Source organism: Scatophagus argus, chromosome 2, assembly GCF_020382885.2.
Source record: "Scatophagus argus isolate fScaArg1 chromosome 2, fScaArg1.pri, whole genome shotgun sequence".
NCBI classification, from domain to species: domain Eukaryota; kingdom Metazoa; phylum Chordata; class Actinopteri; family Scatophagidae; genus Scatophagus; species Scatophagus argus.
The window spans coordinates 20,164,771-20,185,156 of NC_058494.1; the positions used below are offsets into that span (position 1 = coordinate 20,164,771).

The window sequence follows — 20,386 nt, forward strand, 5'->3', positions numbered from 1 at the left end:
TCCACTGCATTTCTTGTCTGTGCTCTGTTTGTTCCCTCTCTTTCTGTGTGTGTGTGTGTGTGTTTGTGTCTGGGTGTGGCGAATCGTTTCCCTCCTGCTGCCAGTCAGCCTGCACACCTGCAACCCATCCACTCATCAAAGTCTTGCAGTATAAAAACCTCAGCAGATTTTTTCAGTTCACCAGTGCTAATGCTGCTGCCAAGTTCAAGTGTTGTTAGTTAGTTTACCTGTGCCACGGGTTCATCATCCCTTTGTGGTCTGCCTGCCTCACCCAGTCTTTGCCAGTCTGCCTTCAAGCTAACAGCTCAGCTCTCTCTGCCTTGCCGCTCATTAATTTTGGCTCAGCTCTCCAAACCTTCATCCTGTTTTGCTTTTGGGTCCACACTTAGCTCAACTTCACAGTCTGATGGGTCAAATAGCTAACTTGAGCTCTCAAATCTCTCAGTTATCAACCTACCTCTTCACAGACATGTTATTAAAACAACAAGGAGATCCTAGCCTGTTTTGTGGCTTGTTGCAGCTTACATTTTCTTTAATTACTTTTGCTGTGTACCATTTTCATTTTGCGAAGCATTAAATGTCTTCCAATGATGGAAATATTTTTGCGCAGCATTGATTGAAATTGTTTTTTTGGTCACTTGGGGGCAGCACAACATGCTGTATACAAAATCAACACCATCACCTTACAATATTGTTTAACAATGTTAGAAAACACCTGACTATTTAAACATCCAACAAACAATGAGCAACATTATCATTTATATGTCCATCTGATGAATGCATGTCCAGTCTTCACTCGCCTTTCACCTTTGTTTGGCAGCTCTCAATATCTGCCTCTTCAGCTGCTAAATGCTCCTTTGTATTTACCAAGTAGTTGCTGGCTTTGTCTGTTGTTAGGTGCTGGGCAGGCAGCTGCTGGCTCCATCTGTAGACAACAGTGATAAGAGCGATGAGAATCAAACCATTAAAACTGCAGTAAAATCAAAACAATGAGCTAAAAGACGCTAAAACGAAAGCACACTATCGGAAGCCCCTCCCACATTTTGCACAGTCATTTGGTCCATTGTCAGCATAAGAATATTGATTAAAGCAGCTTTAACTAATCAAAAGCCAGGGGGAAGTAAAAATAATTTACTCTTCTAATTCACCAAGTCCAATCGAATACTTTGATTCATCAATAATGGTGTAAGGCTTTGAGTTGTCTTAAACTTCTTTATGCTTTAATAGTCCTAAATATTGAGCCATGTCAGCTGAAGACTGAAACTGTGGCGCCTGGCAGATGATCACCTACATCACATGGCTGTTTATGTGAGCAATAACATTACTGTTATTCCACTGGTGAAGGCCTTTCCCAGTTATGATTCACCTGCAAGTGAAGCCAGAGTTATCCGATCTGGCGTAAAGGGAGTCTGCCTGCCATGATACATCTTTAATCTTCCCTCAAAACAGATTGCACATCAGCAGTGCTTTACTTTCTCTGTTGTGAGGTGACCTGATAGTGATATGTTCTCAGATAACATTTCACAGATGGCTTGGATTTTTCAACATCTGAGACTCAGTAATCATGTCGTCAGAGAATTAACACTGCAAAACAGTGGTGGTCAGAACGTGATTACTGTGCGGAGGTGATGATGGTGCGCCTGAACGCAACAATATCCCACTGTAAACTCTTTCTAAATGTGTGAGCCAAAAACAAACTCAGATCTTGTCCCAGGTGATCTTCTCTTTATTTCTGCGAATCCAAGTTGTGAAGACATTGAATTGTTTTTGACGCTAATTGGCGACATCCTGAAAGCTCTTTGTTAATCTGCTGAGTTGAGAAAAGTGACAAAGCACTCACGCCTAACAACTTCTGAACATGTACAACTTTAATGTAAGGTACCAGAAGCTTCGCCGTCCAAACCATTTACATCACCTTCCCTCCACTGGAAAACTTTATCATCTGTTACTCAGGCCTGTCACATCTCATCTGCTGTGGATCCTCTGGACATCTCCAAACTTATCAGCACCAGAGCATCAACATGCTGCTTTTTTTTACTCTCCAGAATTTCAGCAATCTGTCTTTTTAAGTGTCTCCTTTATTTTTCTGCTTACATTTATTACAGTGATGAAATGCCAGAGATACGCCGAACCAGATCCATGCCTCTTTGCTCTGGTCCTCTGGTTTTCTTTCAGCCACTTTCACCCTCTCCTCAGGGACTTTTTCAGCTATTTAATCTGCAGCATTGAAAGCAGACAAAATCCAGCTGGGAATCAACCAACGATTGCGGAATAAATCAAAGTTGTTTTTTTTTCTGTTAGACATTGTTCTGGTTTTGCTTGGTGATTTGAACACAATCTTTGACTTAACAAGCAGAACACATGATTGAAATCTTCACAATGGCACTTGAGGTTTATTTTCTGCAGTCTTTTATCTTATCAAAATTCTCTGCCAAGCAGGTATCTTTTCCTCTTAAAAATGCGCGACTAAAAATGGATTTCTGCAAATAAGCAACTGTCTGATGGCAGTCTTTCAAAGTAAATCACTGTGCACTCAGGTGACAAAGGTGGCTAAAATAGTATCACCTCTAAGCATCTACAGTTACATCAAACAAGTCCAATACTTCCTCCCACTCCCCAGTTCAGTTGGTTGTCCATTGTGTTCAACAAAAGAGCTTGACACTTTGAATTGGAGCCTGTGATGGATCGCTTTTGAGGTCAGAAGCCTTTACCGGTATACTAGTTTCATCCCAGCCCAGCCAAGCTTCCAGGCTTGAATAGACAGCTCCAACCTGTGTGAAGACTAAAGCATTATTAGGCACATAGTCACAGTGCAGTTGTGGGAAAGATGGTTTTGGTGACTGGCTAAGTGTGTGTGTGTGTGTGTGTGTGTGTGTGTGTGTGTTACAGCAAATTTTGAAACAGCACAGCACTCAAACCTTAAAAAATGTATACAAGGCAAACCTTTATAATGAGTTGGAGTAGATAAACTGATAAATTTACAAAAATGGATTATCTTCAGGCACAAGTCTTGTCCCCGTACTAAATGTGCCGTTCTTTCAAAATCATGGGCTCCCACCTGTCTGAAACTGAAAGAGTTTGTTGTATCTCCACGTGTATTATCTAACCAATCTGAATATATCGTATCCTCATACAAGTCTCTAAGAATCAAACAAAGGAGCCTCTATAATACTTATATCACTAACTTTATCAACATTGGCATTCCTTGCATCATGAGGGATGCCTTTCCCACAGAGGGAAAACAGTTGTTATCAGATAGTTTTGTTTTGTTTTGTTTTTTTATTCTAAGTTATTCCGGAATGCTGGTTAAATGGACCCTGAACCGCCTCCTACTTATTTACATTTCAAATTAGTCAGGATATCATTTCAGAGACAAAGCTAATCCCAGTTACAGTTAGTTAGTGTACATAGTGACTTCTTTTAAAGATGGACTGTGAGCATTTTGGAGTTTACATTTTTACGCACACGGGTAACAATTTCAACTAAATCTATTATTTTCTCCTACACACCACCTCCAGAGCAACCCTAACCCTGACTTTTTCCCCCAATTTCCTACACTCTCAACCGTCTCGCAGTAAAAAAGGGTCAAGCGACCAGTTAAAACGCAAAGTGTATAATTTTATAGCTCTCTCCTAACGGGGCTCCTGGTGCCGGTGTCGAGACGACAATGCGCAAGCAGCAGTGCCGCGCACGGATCAGTTTCATTCTTTGTCAGTTGTGTATAGGGGCGGAGGAAGCAAACTCATTAGGATCCTATAAAAAGAAAGTATCTGAGATCATAAAACACCCGGCAGCGGGACGAAGCGCTCACTCACAGCCAGACAGAGACACAGTGGAAACCTCTCGTCGAGTTTCCTGCTGACCCCCACAGCATCAGCATTTTAACAGATTCACTTCTTCATTGTTTCCCTTCCACACTGGGCTCTCTGTGGTTTTTTTCCCCCCAGATAACCGTGTCGATGGCAGTCATTCTTCTTAATATCTGATTTTCTCTAACAAAGTCGTGATCTCAACGCCACTCAGTCGGGCAAGCGTGGACACTGACAGGGCGCGCACTTCCCATTGAGAAACTTCATTTTTTTTGCGGCAAAAAAAGTTATTTAAGCGGTTAAGATTTTTTTTTTATTTCAGTATTTTTTTTTTTCAAGGATGCTCGTCTTAACGTGGAATAGATGCTGTGTTGTGATGTTTCTCGTTGCTACACTGAAGACGGGAACATCCCAGGTATCAGAGGCGCGCCCCAAGGCGAACTCCATCAAGCCAGTTCTGTTGGAAGAGACACCTACTCCCGCTACAAACCGCTCCACCACTGTCCACAGCAGGACCACCAAGAAATTTAACATCCTTGCGCAGGTAACTCAAATCTTTGAATTATCTGGCGACCTACAAATGGACACGCCAGCCCTACATCTATCCGCAGCCTGAAATTGGGTATATTAGACCTAATGGAACGATGTATTATTAGTGGTAATAAAAACTTGAGGACTTGAGGACTGAAGTACTCTTAACTGACTATAATAAGCATGACAAATGGCAAGGAAGAATAACAGCTTTACCCATTTGAATTCAATTACGCGTGTGCCGTCGATATAGATGAGCTTGCGTAATTGTGCGGTACGTCTCCAAAACTGAGGTGTACAAGTAAAATAGCCCTGTGCCTAAAAAAAAAAAGCGCCCATTCACGTGTGAATCGTTATTGGAAATTGCAGGGATTGGACCCCTCATAAACCCTAATTGCCTTTCAGACCTGACGCCACAGTCGGGTGCAGCGCACTTCCACAGTAAATCATTAATGCCAGAAATGTGAGAAAAAGTTAACACTTGGGGTAATTTTCTGTCTGGGTCTAAGTGTCATTAAAGTGGTCCAGACGCTTGCTGGGATTATGAGATTCTTACTGTGGGGCCTCTGAGGGATACTCTTACCAACTACTTAATACCCACTCAAAGAGTTATCAATGCCTGCTGTTTCAACAAAGTGCCGTATGACTGGTTTGACAGCGAACGTGGGATCAAAAAATGTTAAAAATTTGGCAGGTTTCATTTTGGCAAAGGAAAAAAAAAAAGTTGTGAACATTGTGATGATGTGATTTTTGTCAAATGGGGAATTAGAGCTGTACATTTATCACTTGGGTGGAAAAGCATAAATCTAAGTATACCAAATAACATATGTTATTTTGGTGTATTTTGTTTGGAAAATTGATATCAGTGTGCAAAAGAAAAAAACTAACACAAGAAATGAAAAAACCGACCAAACCATTTGGCCTTCGTTTCCTGGACATGTTGATCTGCTGTGAAGCCCCCCCCCCAAAACAAAACAACTAACTTTAATTTCTAATTAAACATCTGAGCTCAGAGCTGCCGCTGACGCCTCACAGTATCTTTCTGAGCAGCAGATGGCACTGCCACATCTCCATCATGTCCCACAGCAGCTCACGGAAACAGCTGAATGCTCTTGTGTTTACTTTCTAAGCGTTTTTTCCCCCCCTTTCGGCCTCATTGTCTCGATGTCACTCCAACCTCATGTTTACATTTTACGTTCAACTATCTGTTGCAGTAGTGTACAGCTGAGTACAGCTCTCTGATATCCAGCTCAGGCAGAAGAAGAAATTACGGAAAAGGCAATTTCTCTCCTCTGCGGACTGCGGCGATCCAACCTCAGGCAACCCTGCCAGACCTCAATTTGAACGCCTGCTTACATCTTTGACATTGCAATAATCTGGAGCGGTTTGGAAGAGTGGACTGAGGGGAAACGATATGTGTGCTCAGAGACCACCATACTGTCAAAAAAGTAATGTCATGTCGTGGTGTAGGGTGCAGTGTGTCCAAATGAAGAAGGCTAATCTTATTTATGGCAGGACATGGGCGTATATATGTACGTGTGCGAGTGTGTGTGTGTGTGTGTTTTCTGGCTGCCAGGCGGTTTTCCGCAGTTGTAAAGTAATCGCCGCAGCTCAGCCTTGGCCAGATACATGGATTGACGCTAGCAAGCAAATTGCACTGACCTTCTGCATCTCATCATGCAGTGGTCATTTATGATCAGAATAAATCAAAGATAACAAGTCTGCAATGGCAGCAAGTGGCACATAGTTGGTTTAGGAGAGATCATAGTGAGAACACAACCGCCGTTACTTTGTTTTTTATTAATCATGACAAATGCCTTTAAAGAGATTGCATAATGAAACAGCACAGTTCTGAGTCATTTTCTTTCTAACGTGGTTCACGGCAGGCACACCAAAATGTCTTCATCTTCGTCTGTATTTATGAAGGCTGATTAAGACTTGGGTGTGAGTTTGGAAAAAAAAAGCTCAAATTTCTCCTCTGGGGGTCTGCGCTATGGGAAACCTCAGTGCCAGTACCCCACAAACAGAGTTACGGTCAAGCTGTCATGCTGCTGAGTTTGTTAAAGTTGACGAGGAATCGCTGGCAGATTTTCACACCTCTGGAGAATTCACAGTGGTGGTCAGGATGTGAGCGACTGTTGGCAGGCGAGTAAGAAATGTCAATAATCTACCGCCGGTGGCTTTTTAAAAAACTCTGCAAGAAGAGAAGATGTTTTTAAATGATGTGAGAAAGAACTTTTTTTTGGCGGGGGGGCTGAAAATCTCACAGCAAATTCAGATAATTACAAGAAATTTCCCCCAAAATTGCCCTCATTGGCTTACTATCAAGTGTAGCAAATTATCAAGGAGGGTGAGTCTTGACACTCTGTGGAAAGTGAGCCGCTGTAGCAGGAAACAAGGGTGTAATTTGGTGTTTTATCCATCAGATTAGAAACGCTGCTCAAAGTCTTTGGTTATAGGAAGCATTTGACAGCTTAATATGCTTTTATTTCCTGTAGCTGCTGACAACCTTTGGCGATAAGGGTTACATTAATCACACACTAACCAGGGTCAGATTTTGGCTATCCCTTGGCGTTGAGTTAGGGCGAAATGCTGAGTGTTTTCCCGTTGTCTCACCCTTTTCACATCAGCCTGACTGGAGAAAAACCAAAACCAAAATGTGCGCCTTTCAGACCTTGACAGCCAGTGCTCGTGGGTGGCACTGCCTGCTCCTTGGAAGGGACCCAACAGAAATGGATAGCACGGGCAGGCAGTGCTCACCACTGTAACCTCCGATCCCACAAGGGAACCGACAGCATGGCGGCATTCATGCAGTACGTGTCTGTAAAACATCAGCAGCCGGTCAGTCAGCCTCGTTGCTTTATTTAATTCAAGACAGAGATTTCTTTAACAAGCAATCTCTGAGGGCTCGGCCTATAAAAGTAGAGCCACGTCCTTTCTCTCTCAGCCCTGCCTGAATCTGCTTTTAACCTAAAATGACCGTTTAGTGATCCTAATGAGCTGAGAAAGAGAGAGAAACAGCAGGGAGAGGTGTGAGTGCTTGTTAGTGCTCGGCTCAGTTTGTGCTTCAGTCTCCTGTCCTATGGCCTTTCCAGCCTGTGGCTCCCTGGGGCGCTGTGAGGGCCCTGCACTGGAGCCATTAGGGGCCTCCTGGGGAAACCGCCTTTATTGTAATTGGACCTGTTAATGAGAGAGGAGAGCGGTACACCTTTCATTCCACAGGATTACACCTTTTAGAGCAGAACACCACACTAGATTACCATCAAGAGCTTGGACAGTCTTTGAGGAGGGCAGTCATGTACGCTGACTGTGTGCCTTTCTTTGTGTCCAATGAATGACATCAACTCCAAATGTATACTTAACTTAAGGAGGGTCTAGTTTTTGGAGACCTCTAGCGCTAGTGGATTCTAGCACTCAAAGGGACGTGTCTATAAACACATGTGTTTTGAGTGATGAAAGACGCCAAGCTGTGTTTGAAGACATGGTTTGTACAAGGGAAGTGTGCGCAGTCATCCCTATGTTATCTGATATCAGCTGTCTGTGCTTTCAGGCCATATGAAGTTTGTTTATTCTGTGACATCGTTTATTTGACTCTGTAAAGACCCTGCCACTCATTAATGCCATTCACAGTTTCGGGTTACTTCCCTGATCTCGGAAGGTCAAGTGCAATCACGACACGGAGCTCAAAAAGTGTTGATGTGTACTATTAGTATGTGAAGAGGTTCTTTATTGTACATTTTTTCGTCTCAGATGTAAACAATAGAGGTACAACTGTTGTACTTATTACTCTGGCAGTGGAGTTTTGCTGTAAGTCAGTGGGAGGGTTCAGAGACATCATTTATAACACTGGGAAAGCAAAACATGAGGTCAGTCCACCACAGCATCCCAACAGTTTTCATAGTCTCAGTCTAAAACTAAGCAGAAGAGACATACTTTGTTATTTTTACGCATTACAGGGCACTTTCATCGTATTATATCAGCACTTTGGAATGACTCTGCAGAAGTAAATAAGGGACCAGAAGACTGGTGTGTGTAGGGGGGGGGTTTCAAAGCCCTGCATATCCTGCAGTAAATCCCTCGGAGATTGTTGCTCCCGCACATTTGAGGTTCCTCTTCAAAGCCAAAGCGCTTTACCAGCACGAGAGCAGCACGAGACATGGCCGGGGGCTTCCCTTATGGCTCTGTCTGTCTCCTCCTTTATCGTCTCACCAGCATACCAAGAGAGGTTGGAGAGTACAAAATTTTCAACCCACTTCCTGCGCAGTATCCAAGGCTGTGCTTTTATGTGTGAAAGCCATGTTTGGAAAAATAAGGGAGAAGTAGAAAAAAAAAAGATGTGAGATAAATGAGATGCATCCAAATGAAGCACCGTCTCTCAGAAGTTGCGAGTGAGGCGTTTTAAAACATGACAAGATAAGGCAAGATTATCAGCCACGATTTGGGGGTCAGCCATGTATCATTGGGTTTCAAAGGGCTGTCTCGCAGTTCAAGCTATGATGGAAGAGGTGAGCCCCGTTGTTCTTTTTTTTCTATGCCCCCCCCATCCCATATGCACTGTGCATTGTAATCGATCCAAGGCTGCTGGACAGAAAGTCAGATAGGAATCAGAGCTGGTAGTATGAAGTACTACTGCACGTGGCAGAGCCCATTTGTCTTCATATTCAGATAACACCACATTTTTCTTGTCAGGGAGCAAACTCTCACTGCACTTTCTTGAACCTCTCCCCAGACCATATTTCCAGCACATTTCCCTCTTCAGCTGCAGTAAACATACAATATAGACAGAAAAAATGGAGCAAAGTCAGCTGAGGAAGACCACGAGTTGTGGACAAAAGCTTCGGAAAACTTAATAAGTGGACTTTTAGTTTCACTTTCTTGTTGAGAGTTAGATGAGCGACGCTTAATCCTTCAGTTTATCAGAAACATTCAAAATCAACACACATGAAGATACATGTGTACATCTGTGCAGTGAAGATGCAGCCGGGTAGGGTGGGTCAAGAATGGACTTTTCACACTCAAATGGGCTCTTTTCTGTTTCTGTGTCAACTGCTCCATGCAGATAAAGCATCTCTAAAAGCACATATGACTCACTTACATGTCTGTTTATTTACAGATTCAACAGAAGAGAAACATTATCTTAATTAGTGAGCTTTAAAAGTGCTGTTGGGCATATTGTTGAGAAGAGAGCCAGACTAGCTCTGGTCCTCTGTCTCCAGTCTTTATGCTGAGATGGACTAATTGCCTCTTGGCTTTCACTCCATGTTTAATGCACAAACAAGCAAGTGGTATCAATTTTTCTCATGTGACTCTCAGAAACAGAATGGTCTCGTCTTTCCTTAATGCATCTTTATTATTTTATTTAATGCAGTTATCTCCCACTTAATTATTTATCCTGAGCTTCGTTATCTCGAGATAAGGAGATAAGCATCCCGTTAACATGAGAAAACAAAATTTTGTTGCATCTTATTACTCACAATGTTAATCAGAGATCAGGAGTGCCGTGGCAGCACGTGTAGATCTCATCTTGACTGGAAAATATCAAATCCAGAGGTACCTTGCATTGCTCAACGCGTCAGACTGTTCTTTAATCAAGGTCAAATACGAACAGAAACTGCGCTGTGTCTTACCGCTAGAGATAACATTCAAATCAGACCTCGGCATGTGAGGAGAAGTCAGTCGTGACATTGAAGCCAAGAACTGTATTTTGATTCCTCGTGAAAATCAGCTTTGTTAGCTTGAAACAGAGCTCGAAATAAACAAAATGAGGTTTGGAATGGAAGTCAAGAAAGGCTCACCTTTTCAGTGTTGATGTCTTGAGAACAGAACTAAATTATCTTGTAATTTTGGGGTAACTGAGCTTGTTATATGTGGTTAATTTACCTTGTTCTCCTGAGAAAACAAAAGACTGATTTTTGGAGATTATTTATGAGATTTATAAGAGTGACCCGTGACCTACACACACTGCTGTGCGTCATGGATATTTCAGGGAAAAACATATAAACTTTAGGTGAACATTTGCCGTTTGTTGCAAGAATGTTTTCCCTAGTGATTTGAAACGAGATTATTTACATTATGGGTAGTTATTATAAGGGATGAGCTCACAAACAGTGGTCAACATAAAGCAGATGTGTTGCTGTTCAATAGGCTACAACCAAAATAATTCTCAGTGACATTGGGGAACGGGAAACAAACTACTCACTCTGATGTGTGTTTGATTGCCCCAATAAAGTTTGCATATAAAAAAGTAACATTTAAGTACAATCTCAGGCGTTGATCAGTAATCGGTGCTCCTTCATTTTACATTTTCAGCTTAAATCAGTACGCCATCTATGAATGCTGACATGGCACTCCTGGTCTCTAATACACATTAAAAGCAAAAAAGAGGACACAAGCTTTTGTTTTCTTGTGTAAACAGGTTGCTTATCTTGTTATTTTGACATATCAAGTTGTTTTCTTGTGATCTTCTTCCTTAGCCAAGTGTCCACGTCTTTCAGACCCCCATACAACTGCTGAATAGTCCTCCCCATGACGGGGTAAACTCATCTTGGAGGAGTTTCCCTTTAAAGTATGGCTTCTGAATATTCTGAGGACAGTTTTTAACACAGTAGTAATTAAGCAATATTTACAATCCATCAAACATCGGGGCTTTGTTACTTTCATCGACACTTTAAGCATCTGCATTATGGGAATCTGTCATGATGATTAATGAGCATTCAGTTTAATATCCCTGCTCATTTTTCTATGCCTGTATCATTGCCTCCATGTGTCGTCCATGAGAAAATCGACGTGGCATCTGTCCAACGCGTCTAACCTTGTTCGCTTTCTGAAGCACCAGCACATCAAGTAACAACTTACAGTGTGATGATATGCTGATATTGTTGAGAGCCGATTTCAACATGTGGTGTACGTTCACGTTTGCCCGTTCTTTTGAGCATGGCAGACCCTCTGAACTGACCTTTATACCCTGAATGCAGTTTGCCATTTATTGTGGCCGTAATGATTTTAATCTGATTTAAACCTCTTCCTTGTTCATTCTCATGTTTATTGTTCCATGTTTGTCAGTGGTAAGCCACACTGAATCAGATCTGTCAGTGCAGTGCCAGCTCAGTGTGGTTGTGGTGCCGGTGGTGGTGTGCCAGCCAAACATGTTGTTCTAATGTCAGCCTACACTGGACAAAATTTACACAGTCAGAATCCATATCCTGCTAATATTTACTGATCTGCATGTTTGAATAGGTGTCGTGTTGTTCAAATGTCTGACAACTAAGTCCATCCGTTGTAATAAGAAAACCCTGAAATCAAACTGAATGGCTTAAAATAAGATAAAGATGTGCAACAATTGAGGAAACACAGTGGCCTGTCCTTTATTGTGTCTCGCCCAAACGGATGTGGACTGGAGCCAGAGTACTGATGCTTCCCTGCAGCTGCTCAAAATGTCCCTCTCTCTGCTGATGAGTTCAGTGCAAATGTGTGACATTATTGCATTTGTCTGCGGAGTTCATTTGATTTGTGATACGATTTATGTCAAACTCCTTTGCTCCTGCTCCAAGTCTAACAGCGAAAGAATTTTGCATGTGTAAGGAATTATATCAAGACATCGGTTCCGGTAAAACTTCCCACTGGTGCACACACTTGTTATGGAAAAAGTGAGCTTGTCTTAAATTGTAGTTCTCACTGCTGTGGACCGTGGATGTTGTGTTTGTTAGAGTCTTGTTTTTTTCCTACCTTGGTCATTTCAGTGCACTTACAGAACAGACTTAAAGGATAACAGAATATGTCTGAACCTTTCTGTCTAAAAACAATAAATACAAAAATAAAAATGATGCCAAATTGAGTATGATTAGCTACAGTAATCACCCCTCAATTAGGACTGTAGACTCATTAAGCCTCCGTACACTTTAAGAGAAATTAAAGTGCTTTTTCTTGGTTTGGAAATTCTAATGACTCTATTGTCTGGGACCGGGAAAAAACAAAGACCATACCCGTAAGAGACATGTTAATCCCTACAACATGTTGTCCACTAAAACGGGGTGCAGAGGGACCACAGCCTGTAGTCAGCTCACCCAAAACAAACAAACCAACATATTTTCCCACTTACTCTCTGCAAGGTATCTAACCTCGCAGAGAGTACTGAGACCTCTGCCACCACCTCAATACAATGGGGTGGTTTTGATTTCCAAAACATCAGATGTAGTTTTTGATGTTTTGATGTCCAAAACATGAAAGATTACAGCTATAAAACTTAACACCAATGCCTCTTTCCAGAGACAATGATACTTGTAGTTCTCTAAATGTTAACAATGAGTAACCAGACAGGAAGTCTTGATTCAACACAAAGTGACTGTTACAATATTGGAACATTCAAAGCCTCCATTAGCTGGTCTCCCTCAACATTTCTCTTTTGAAGCATGAAGTTTATTTATGTACAATTGTGTGGCACTGATGCACATTACGTGCAAACAAATGTAACTGCCTATCATGAGATATTCCTCGATTGACTTCCTTCTTGACAAAATGCAATACTGTTAATGTAAAATTAACATGATGAATTGAATTTAAGTTGGACTTTAGCTGAAGTTTCCTTACATCCTGGTTTTGGTCCGCCCAAAGGTTTTGCACAACAGTTTCACTCAGCATTTAAGAACCGACATGAAGTATAAGGTGTGTATGCACCACGACCCCATTTTAGTTGGGTTTGAGGCCTCAAATTTTCTGGTCTCCAAAGACATTTAACCTGAACATAACAAGGGTTTTATTTGCCTTGTTAACTGCTGCAATTTTAACTTTGCAACCTGAGGTGCTCAGTGCAATTGTGGTGCATGGAGTAGAATTACAAGGAATGCAGTTATTGTGTTAGGTCTGGGTAAGTAGGGGTTTACTTGACTGTGACCAACAAAATCCACTATGTTCCCTGTCTTTAACAATGGTGCCCCCTGGAAATTGGTAAAACAATGCATAGCTTCTGCTCTTCTGTGGGAGGTACAGAATCCACAGTCACCATCATCCAATTTATACCACATTCAACTGAATTAATTTGGGTGTAGAGGACATAGGGGTAGAGCCAGGCAATTGTCAGTGTGGTGGCCAGGATGAGGCCAGTGGTCACTTTGGGGTGGCACAGAAATCACTCTTTTACAAACATTAAAATGTAATCTAACAAGAAAATAAGTGGCTATTTTCTGCACTGCATACAAATCTACATTATTTAGAATTCAGACTTGGGTGGAACCAATTTTTTTCTGTGTAGCCTATCCAAAAATGTTCTGTTTTTCCCGCACGTAAAGTAAGAAGGAAGCTTACATTAGTAAAAATCTGAAGCTATTAGTACCGTTCATTTATTTTTCTGATATTATACACCATGCAAAATAAAGACTATATCAACTTTGCTCATTATCACAAGTCCAAAGTTATCTAACAAATGTGTTTACGAAATTGCCTTCTCAGCTTTTCAATCCAAGACAGCTGTCTCTGCAGTAAAAACAAACAAATTATGATTTACTTCACTGTAGTTAGTCTAATTATGTTATTGGCACGAGAGGTTGAATCTTAAAGTTGATAAATGGATCCAGAAGTTTATGCAGCGCTTTAATGCTTTTGGTGCCTATATTTATCTTCTTTGGCGTCATAAAAATCTCATGAAAAAAATAACTGATTATAATTATATTATTAATAGGCTCATCATTAGACTGCAACTGCGTTTGATGAATAGCACGCAGAGACAGTGTGAAAAGGAGGCGTCTTTTACAGTCATGATTCAGGGCTTGTTGTTTAATGAACTGACACAGTACAAAGACAGCAGCTCTAACATTAATCAGGGAAAATACACCCGCGCTTACGTGCATACGTGTTTCGGTGTTTACCAAATGGTTTTATAGGTCTATACACAGTTTCAATATCTCTTCCTGAACTGCTCAAGATCAGTCGATGGATTTAACAACTAAACTTTGCTGAATAAATCACAGTTGTGGATGGGATAATTGTGATAAAGTGCCTGTAAGAACTCTTCCTTCTGATATTGTTAGTATACCTGTAATCATTCTTGGTTGACTAGACTTGCCGGTTGTAAAGTAAGCTCTCCAGAGTATGAATGCGTTAGGGAGAAACTCTAAAGGTGCTCTTACAGAGGTCCATTCCGGGTGTCTTGCGACCACAGTTATATCTCAAATAAATCCCTGTTCTGCCCATAAACAAATGGCCCTAAAAAAGGCAATTACCACTCAGGTGGCTAAAATGGTGCCTCAGTTTCGTCCATGGTGGCAGTCCATGTTTGAGATGACACATGGGATTACCCCCCCTAAGTGAATCTATTGCTCACTGAAAGGGAACTGCTTCATAATCACTGCGACTATGGGAGAGCTATGTCCACGAGCCAGTCCATGACATCTTTCCAGAGACGTGGTCTCCTGATGTGTGCCATTCTGAGTGATGTTTATTAAAAGAATAATTATGCTACATGTGTGTGTTTTGTACTGTTTTAACATACATGGGAAAATATATCAAAGTCAAATATCGAGGAAAATATTTCTTCATTATTCATGCACAGACACAGTCAAGTGTTTCACTGGGTTAGAACTCTGTGCAGCCTGTTGAAAATGCAACCTCATCTACACAAAGATATTTCAATCACCAAACACTGCTAAGAAATGTAACAGGGGATTAGCAGTTTTGTGCAAAGTCTGAGATCACTGAAATGATACGCTTTAACCACACCTTTGTAAAGATAAATGTGTGTGCAGTGTAGGATCTAGTTGGTATATGTTCTCGCAGAATGAGTCAATGCACGTATTTTCTCAGCAGGTGTATCCATGCAGCAATGATAAGGAGTGCAGTGTGGGGAGCTACTGCCACAGCCCTCAACAGGCTGCCTCTCGCTGCCTGACTTGCCGGAGGAGGAAGAAGCGTTGCAGTCGGGACGCTATGTGCTGTCCTGGGAACCGCTGCAGTAACTGTACGTACTTGACACACAGGCACGATCTTAGCGAACGTCAGTTTCATTTGTGGCTACAGGGTATGATAGGGAAATCTAATTTCTCGTCATATGCAGATATTCTGGAAAAAGTGACTTGTTCCAGGTCATCGAACAAAAGCACCACAGTATGTAGCCCAGAGACTTAGCGAAGGAGCCAACACATTTAAATAATGTTGAACATATGCTTTCAGACAGAGTTTTGAATATAGTTGAACTGTATTAAACTGATGCCCGGGGGTCAGGAAACAAGGGTCACCTTTCATTAATGAAAGGTGTTCTTTCATTGGTGAACAGTGAAAGTGACATTAATGTGTGTTTCAGCAGCAGATGAAATCTTTTTGTTACACAGAGGTGACCTGCCTTCACAGTTGCAATTAGAGTCCTCTGAAAAGCCTCATTAAGCAGTCTCACAGGCTAACAGCATACTGATCTGAAGTCTGTTGACCAGCCTGCTCTGGGGATTCTTAAGCAGGGTCATGTTCATATTCCTTCCTTCTTCTTGTACTTGCAGTTATTTGTGTCCCTATCTCCGAAAGTGTGCTGTCACCTCACATCTCAGCTTTAGATGAACATAACAAGCTCTCCACCAAAGACCACAACTGGAGGAAGAGTGGGAAGGCGCATGCTAAGCATTCTCTTAAAGGTAATATTTGGTTGCATATCTCTGACGTTATGTTTTAAACATGTTCACTGGAAGCTCTGCTGTCTCTACACAGTATCACTTTTGTTTTTGTTTTTGTTTTTTTCTTTTCTGCTGCCTTCTCACTGGTCTGGGTGGCTGAATCTTTCTGTTGTTCACTGCATGCATGTCCTACAGAGTTGTGGGCGACGCCAGTCCACAGACTACGTTGATAATTACCCCTCTGCTCATATGTCAGTGTCTGTGAGCCCAGAGCGCAGTATGGGGAGCCTAGAGGAAACCACAATGCCCACGCTGTTTCTGCACCTACATAAAGCCATACAAACACTTTCATTGACAGCACACATTATATGATACACAAGTGAAAACCACAGAATGCAGATCTGGCACAATTATAGCTAATAGCTCTCTGAGCTCCCTGCTTAGCGTTCATGTCACCTTATTTAAGTAAATGTAAGGGTTTAAACACAAAGCAATGTGTTTAATGAGAAGCTTAATTTACTCAACTCTAAATGCACCCTCAAGACAGCAGGCTACAATGCTAAAATCAATGTGAAAATAGCTGCCATAAATAAGGCCATTTACTTTTATTTGAGCTTGACTCACTCCCTCTCCTTAAACATTATTACATTATAATCGCCTTGTGCAAGTCACTGCCTGAGAGGAATCCACCAGGAGAATCAGTGGTGTTAAAGCAATGAACGAGCAGCTGGACTGAAATAACTCATCAGCAGAGTGTGGTTTTGTCAGTGATACAGGATGACTCTGTTTGAATGGTAAAACAGCTTTTGGCAAGAGGTGATACACATTCAAAAGAAACCTTGCATGACTAAATTGTGCTAATTATTCATTCATAAGAGTAATGCTAACCTCCTGCCGAACTATCAGACTCAGACCAGATGGGATGATATGGTTAATATGTAGAATGAGCAAATTATTTGCCTGATTTTACGTTGAAAGCTCCATGCGTTTCTTTTGCCTCTGACATGGCCACACATAATGCAATCTGAACTGAAACGTGAAGAAAGGGTTGCATAAACTTATCCGTATGGAAAACATAACAACTTAATGAACAATAATGATACATTTCCTTTGCTTTATTTAACTGGAGTACTCTAACCCCAAAATGCAGGGTGGTTTGGGCAGGGCTTTTAAGTCTCAGATGAAGCATTTGATTCTTAGTAGACACATACCAACATGATATACTACTGCTTGTTTGGAGATGTGATGTATTGTCTGCTGGTTCATCACTGCTCAGCGCTGTTTCTTGTCTTCCTCTGTTAGGGCATGAGGGTGACCCTTGCCTGCGTTCATCCGATTGCTCGGAGGGCTACTGCTGCGCCCGCCATTTCTGGACCAAAATCTGCAAGCCAGTTCTGAGGCAGGGAGAGGTGTGCACCAAGCAGAGGAAGAAAGGCTCTCATGGCCTGGAAATCTTCCAGCGCTGTGACTGTGCCAAGGGCCTTTCCTGCAAGGTGTGGAAAGACGCCACCTCCTCATCCAAGTCCAGGCTCCACATGTGCCAGAAGATCTGAAGTGGAGGCAGCTGCTGTCCGAGTAGAAGCCTCTGGCTCCATCTGCCAGGGAATGTTTTTTAAAGAATGGGTTGTGGCTGTATTGAAAGGAGTAAAAGACAGAGACTAAGAAGAGACAGAACTGATTGTGCGGGTTCAAGCTCGCTATTCGGCAAGTGGTCAGAGAATGGGATTGCTTTAATGTGATTGCTGTGAGTGGTCCATCCCTGCACCCACATACAAACATGCACGCTCTCACACACACAAGCACACATACACCTCATGAGTTTGTGAGATCGATGAGCTCATGTCGTGCTTTCTCATTAAAAGGACAAGCCTTATATGCATTCAGGGAGCCACAAAGTTAGCCAGTAGATGCTGTGATAGGTGTGGACCTTTTCTAGATGGAGGCGACAGACGTAGCAGTCTTTCATCAAGCTTCAGCCTAAATAATAAGACAGATTTAGACTATTTACAGACAAGCCATATTTCTACTGCACAGTACAATCTTTCCCAAACTCTAAAGTCAAAGCTCAGATTTGTTATCTCCTGTGTTTCATTACTGGATCTGAACTTCTCTGAACGTCTTGATGTGTTGTCTGTTTTGTCAAATCTTAGTATCTTCATCTTCATGTTGTTTGTTTAAGTCTTGAAGATTTCAGCAATTTGCAACCAGTAACAATGTCCAGACCCACCGAATACCAGTCATATCATATGAAGAACTAATTGCATACACTCTTTACTCCAGAGCTTGACTTGTGTACTGCAGCATCCTGAGACTTCAATGCGATGCATGATACTCTTAAACCAAAGAATGCAAGAACATTTACATCAGAGTGATGAGTTTCATCTGGGACATTAGCTCCTTACCCGATTTTTAGCCACAACAAGAGAGATAATGTATTATGTCCGTTGTGGAAGTGTCTTTTGATCTGGCAGATACAGCTGCAGGCTATTGTGATACAACTGTGTGGGTTAAAACAGTTGCTCGTGGTAGTGCTCTACTGCAGACTTAGTGGTTCCGATACCAGAGAGAGAATGGCTCTGCTTTTCCAATCACGTGAACAGGGTTCAAGAAAACGATGGAAGTGCAATTTTTTCCGTTTACAAAGGCAGTAGGAATGAAGATGCAAGGAGATTGATTAGACTTAGAAAAACGCTCCATAGACCTGATGTTTTCAAAGAGAATCTCAGTTCAAATCAACATTTTGTTGATGGCACACAGCCCTGTTTACTTTCCAGCTTTTCAATTATGACTGCATTCATTCTTCTCATGTAATGCTGGGCAGTTTTATTGTACTGGAGGGGAAGCAATGTTTTTTCAGTACAACTTCTTTAAACAACCACTTGTTGCTTACATAGTCAATATAACATCACATTTGCTTCTTTTTGCTTTCATGTTTTTAGAGCATCAACTACACAAATTTTGTAACCATTTAAAATATCAATAAGCTCTTATATTGTAAATAGATTGAAAACAATGAAAATGTATTTAAGAATCAATGTATATCATGTACATACAATAAAAATATGAATCTTAAATGTTACAGCAAAATGATCTAGGTGAGAAGAGTAATGAGGGATGAAATAGGATGAGCACAGCTGGACAGATTTGAAATAATGTAGCTGAAATTATAAAAGCTGTGTGTGTAAGCAAATGGGAAAGGCATAGATAGCGTTGACTGATATTACAGATTGCATCGAAAGGGTGAATCCAAAAGGAGAAACAAGCCCATTCTTTACCAGAATAGATTGTGTAAATGGTGTGTAAATGGTGTCAAGATTTATATCCAACTAAATATTGTTTGTGTTAATACTTCGCCTTGATTTGTTTTGTGTATTTACAGTGATGAATGAATAAAAGAATGTATTTTGTATTATTGGTTACACACGACTGGTTATTTCCCGTTGGTTCTTATGTAATGTTTTTATACAGTCAGAAAGGAGGTAAAACCAAACCAAATGTTCGCATTTAAAATAATGAAACTGACAAAAAAAAGTTTGCTGATTATGAGGACAATTTGACTTCCTTTTGAAATGCAGAAATTCACTTAACAATCTGCAGCTAATTTACCAGTTTGTTTGAATAACATGAACATAAAAGCCCCCGAAAATTTGCTTTCGGATCTTAAAGGTGCCTCAGCGAAGTTTCTTGTAAACACAGTTATGTTTACGTTCAGCATTACTCACCAAAACACATTGTGTGTATTCTTGAGGAATATGTTTCCTATCTCCTCTGTTTTTGAACAGTTTGCATTGTTTACATCCATGTTTATTTGCTATCTAGTCTTCTGCTTTCTTGTGTTTTGTTGTTGGCATTGCTATGTTTCTTGGCCTGTTACCTCTACTTGGAGATCTTTGGCATAATGTGAAGCCATTGGCAGGAATGTGTACTTGCATTGTTGTACACATGTGCATGACAAACAGACAAACAAACAAACAAACAAACAGGGGCCCAGTCATTAAAACAGTGCTCCACAGCCCCACAAGCTCAGGATACATTAAAGTTTTTCTCGACGAAATTATAGAAGCACGGATAAATAAGCAACAGTCAGCAAAGAAAGACTGGAAAAAAACATCATGAAATGCCATCAATCTTCCATCAGTCAGCCATCTGCCATCAACCTTCCATACACCAACCCTTGATCACCTTTTTCCAACTGTGCCCACCACCTCACCGCAATAAGAAGGCAGCAACAAAAACACACATGCAGAAATCTATTATCAAATAGCCAAAACATTTGCCTTAAAATGTTGCATTCATATATTCTGTTTCTATGAGTTATATTCGTTGAACTTTATAAGCCAAATCAGAATATTCAGGCCATTTATAAACATAAACACAAAGTGACTTCATTGACCGCCTCTCCGGTATAATGATAATGAACTTATCCCAAAAATGCAAACAGAGTCCATGAACACA

The 20,386-nt window shown here is 41.2% G+C and overlaps 1 protein-coding gene across 2 annotated transcripts; it reads left to right on the forward strand.

Moving 5' to 3' along the window:
- Positions 1-2,868: 2,868 nt before the first annotated feature.
- On the forward strand, positions 2,869-19,340 carry dkk2 (dickkopf WNT signaling pathway inhibitor 2). 2 transcript variants are annotated; one of them, XM_046416767.1, is made up of 4 exons: positions 2,869-4,353; positions 15,135-15,288; positions 15,821-15,952; positions 17,234-19,340. In XM_046416767.1, exons 1-4 carry the CDS (start codon positions 4,150-4,152, stop codon positions 17,482-17,484), a joined length of 741 nt encoding a protein of 246 aa, XP_046272723.1. In that variant the 5' UTR covers positions 2,869-4,149; the 3' UTR covers positions 17,485-19,340. The 2 variants fall into 2 exon arrangements, with proteins under 2 accessions (XP_046272723.1, XP_046272733.1); XM_046416777.1 differs by having other exon boundaries at positions 15,138-15,288.
- The last annotated feature ends 1,046 nt before the right edge of the window (positions 19,341-20,386 follow it).

Coding starts and splice junctions, on each gene's coding strand:
- dkk2 (XM_046416767.1), top strand. CDS start 4,150: ATGCTCGTCTTAACGTGGAATAGATGCTGTGTTGTGATGTTTCTCGTT. Junction 15,289..15,820: donor TGGGAACCGCTGCAGTAACT/GTACGTACTTGA, acceptor TTGTACTTGCAG/TTATTTGTGTCCCTATCTCC. Junction 15,953..17,233: donor TGCTAAGCATTCTCTTAAAG/GTAATATTTGGT, acceptor TTCCTCTGTTAG/GGCATGAGGGTGACCCTTGC.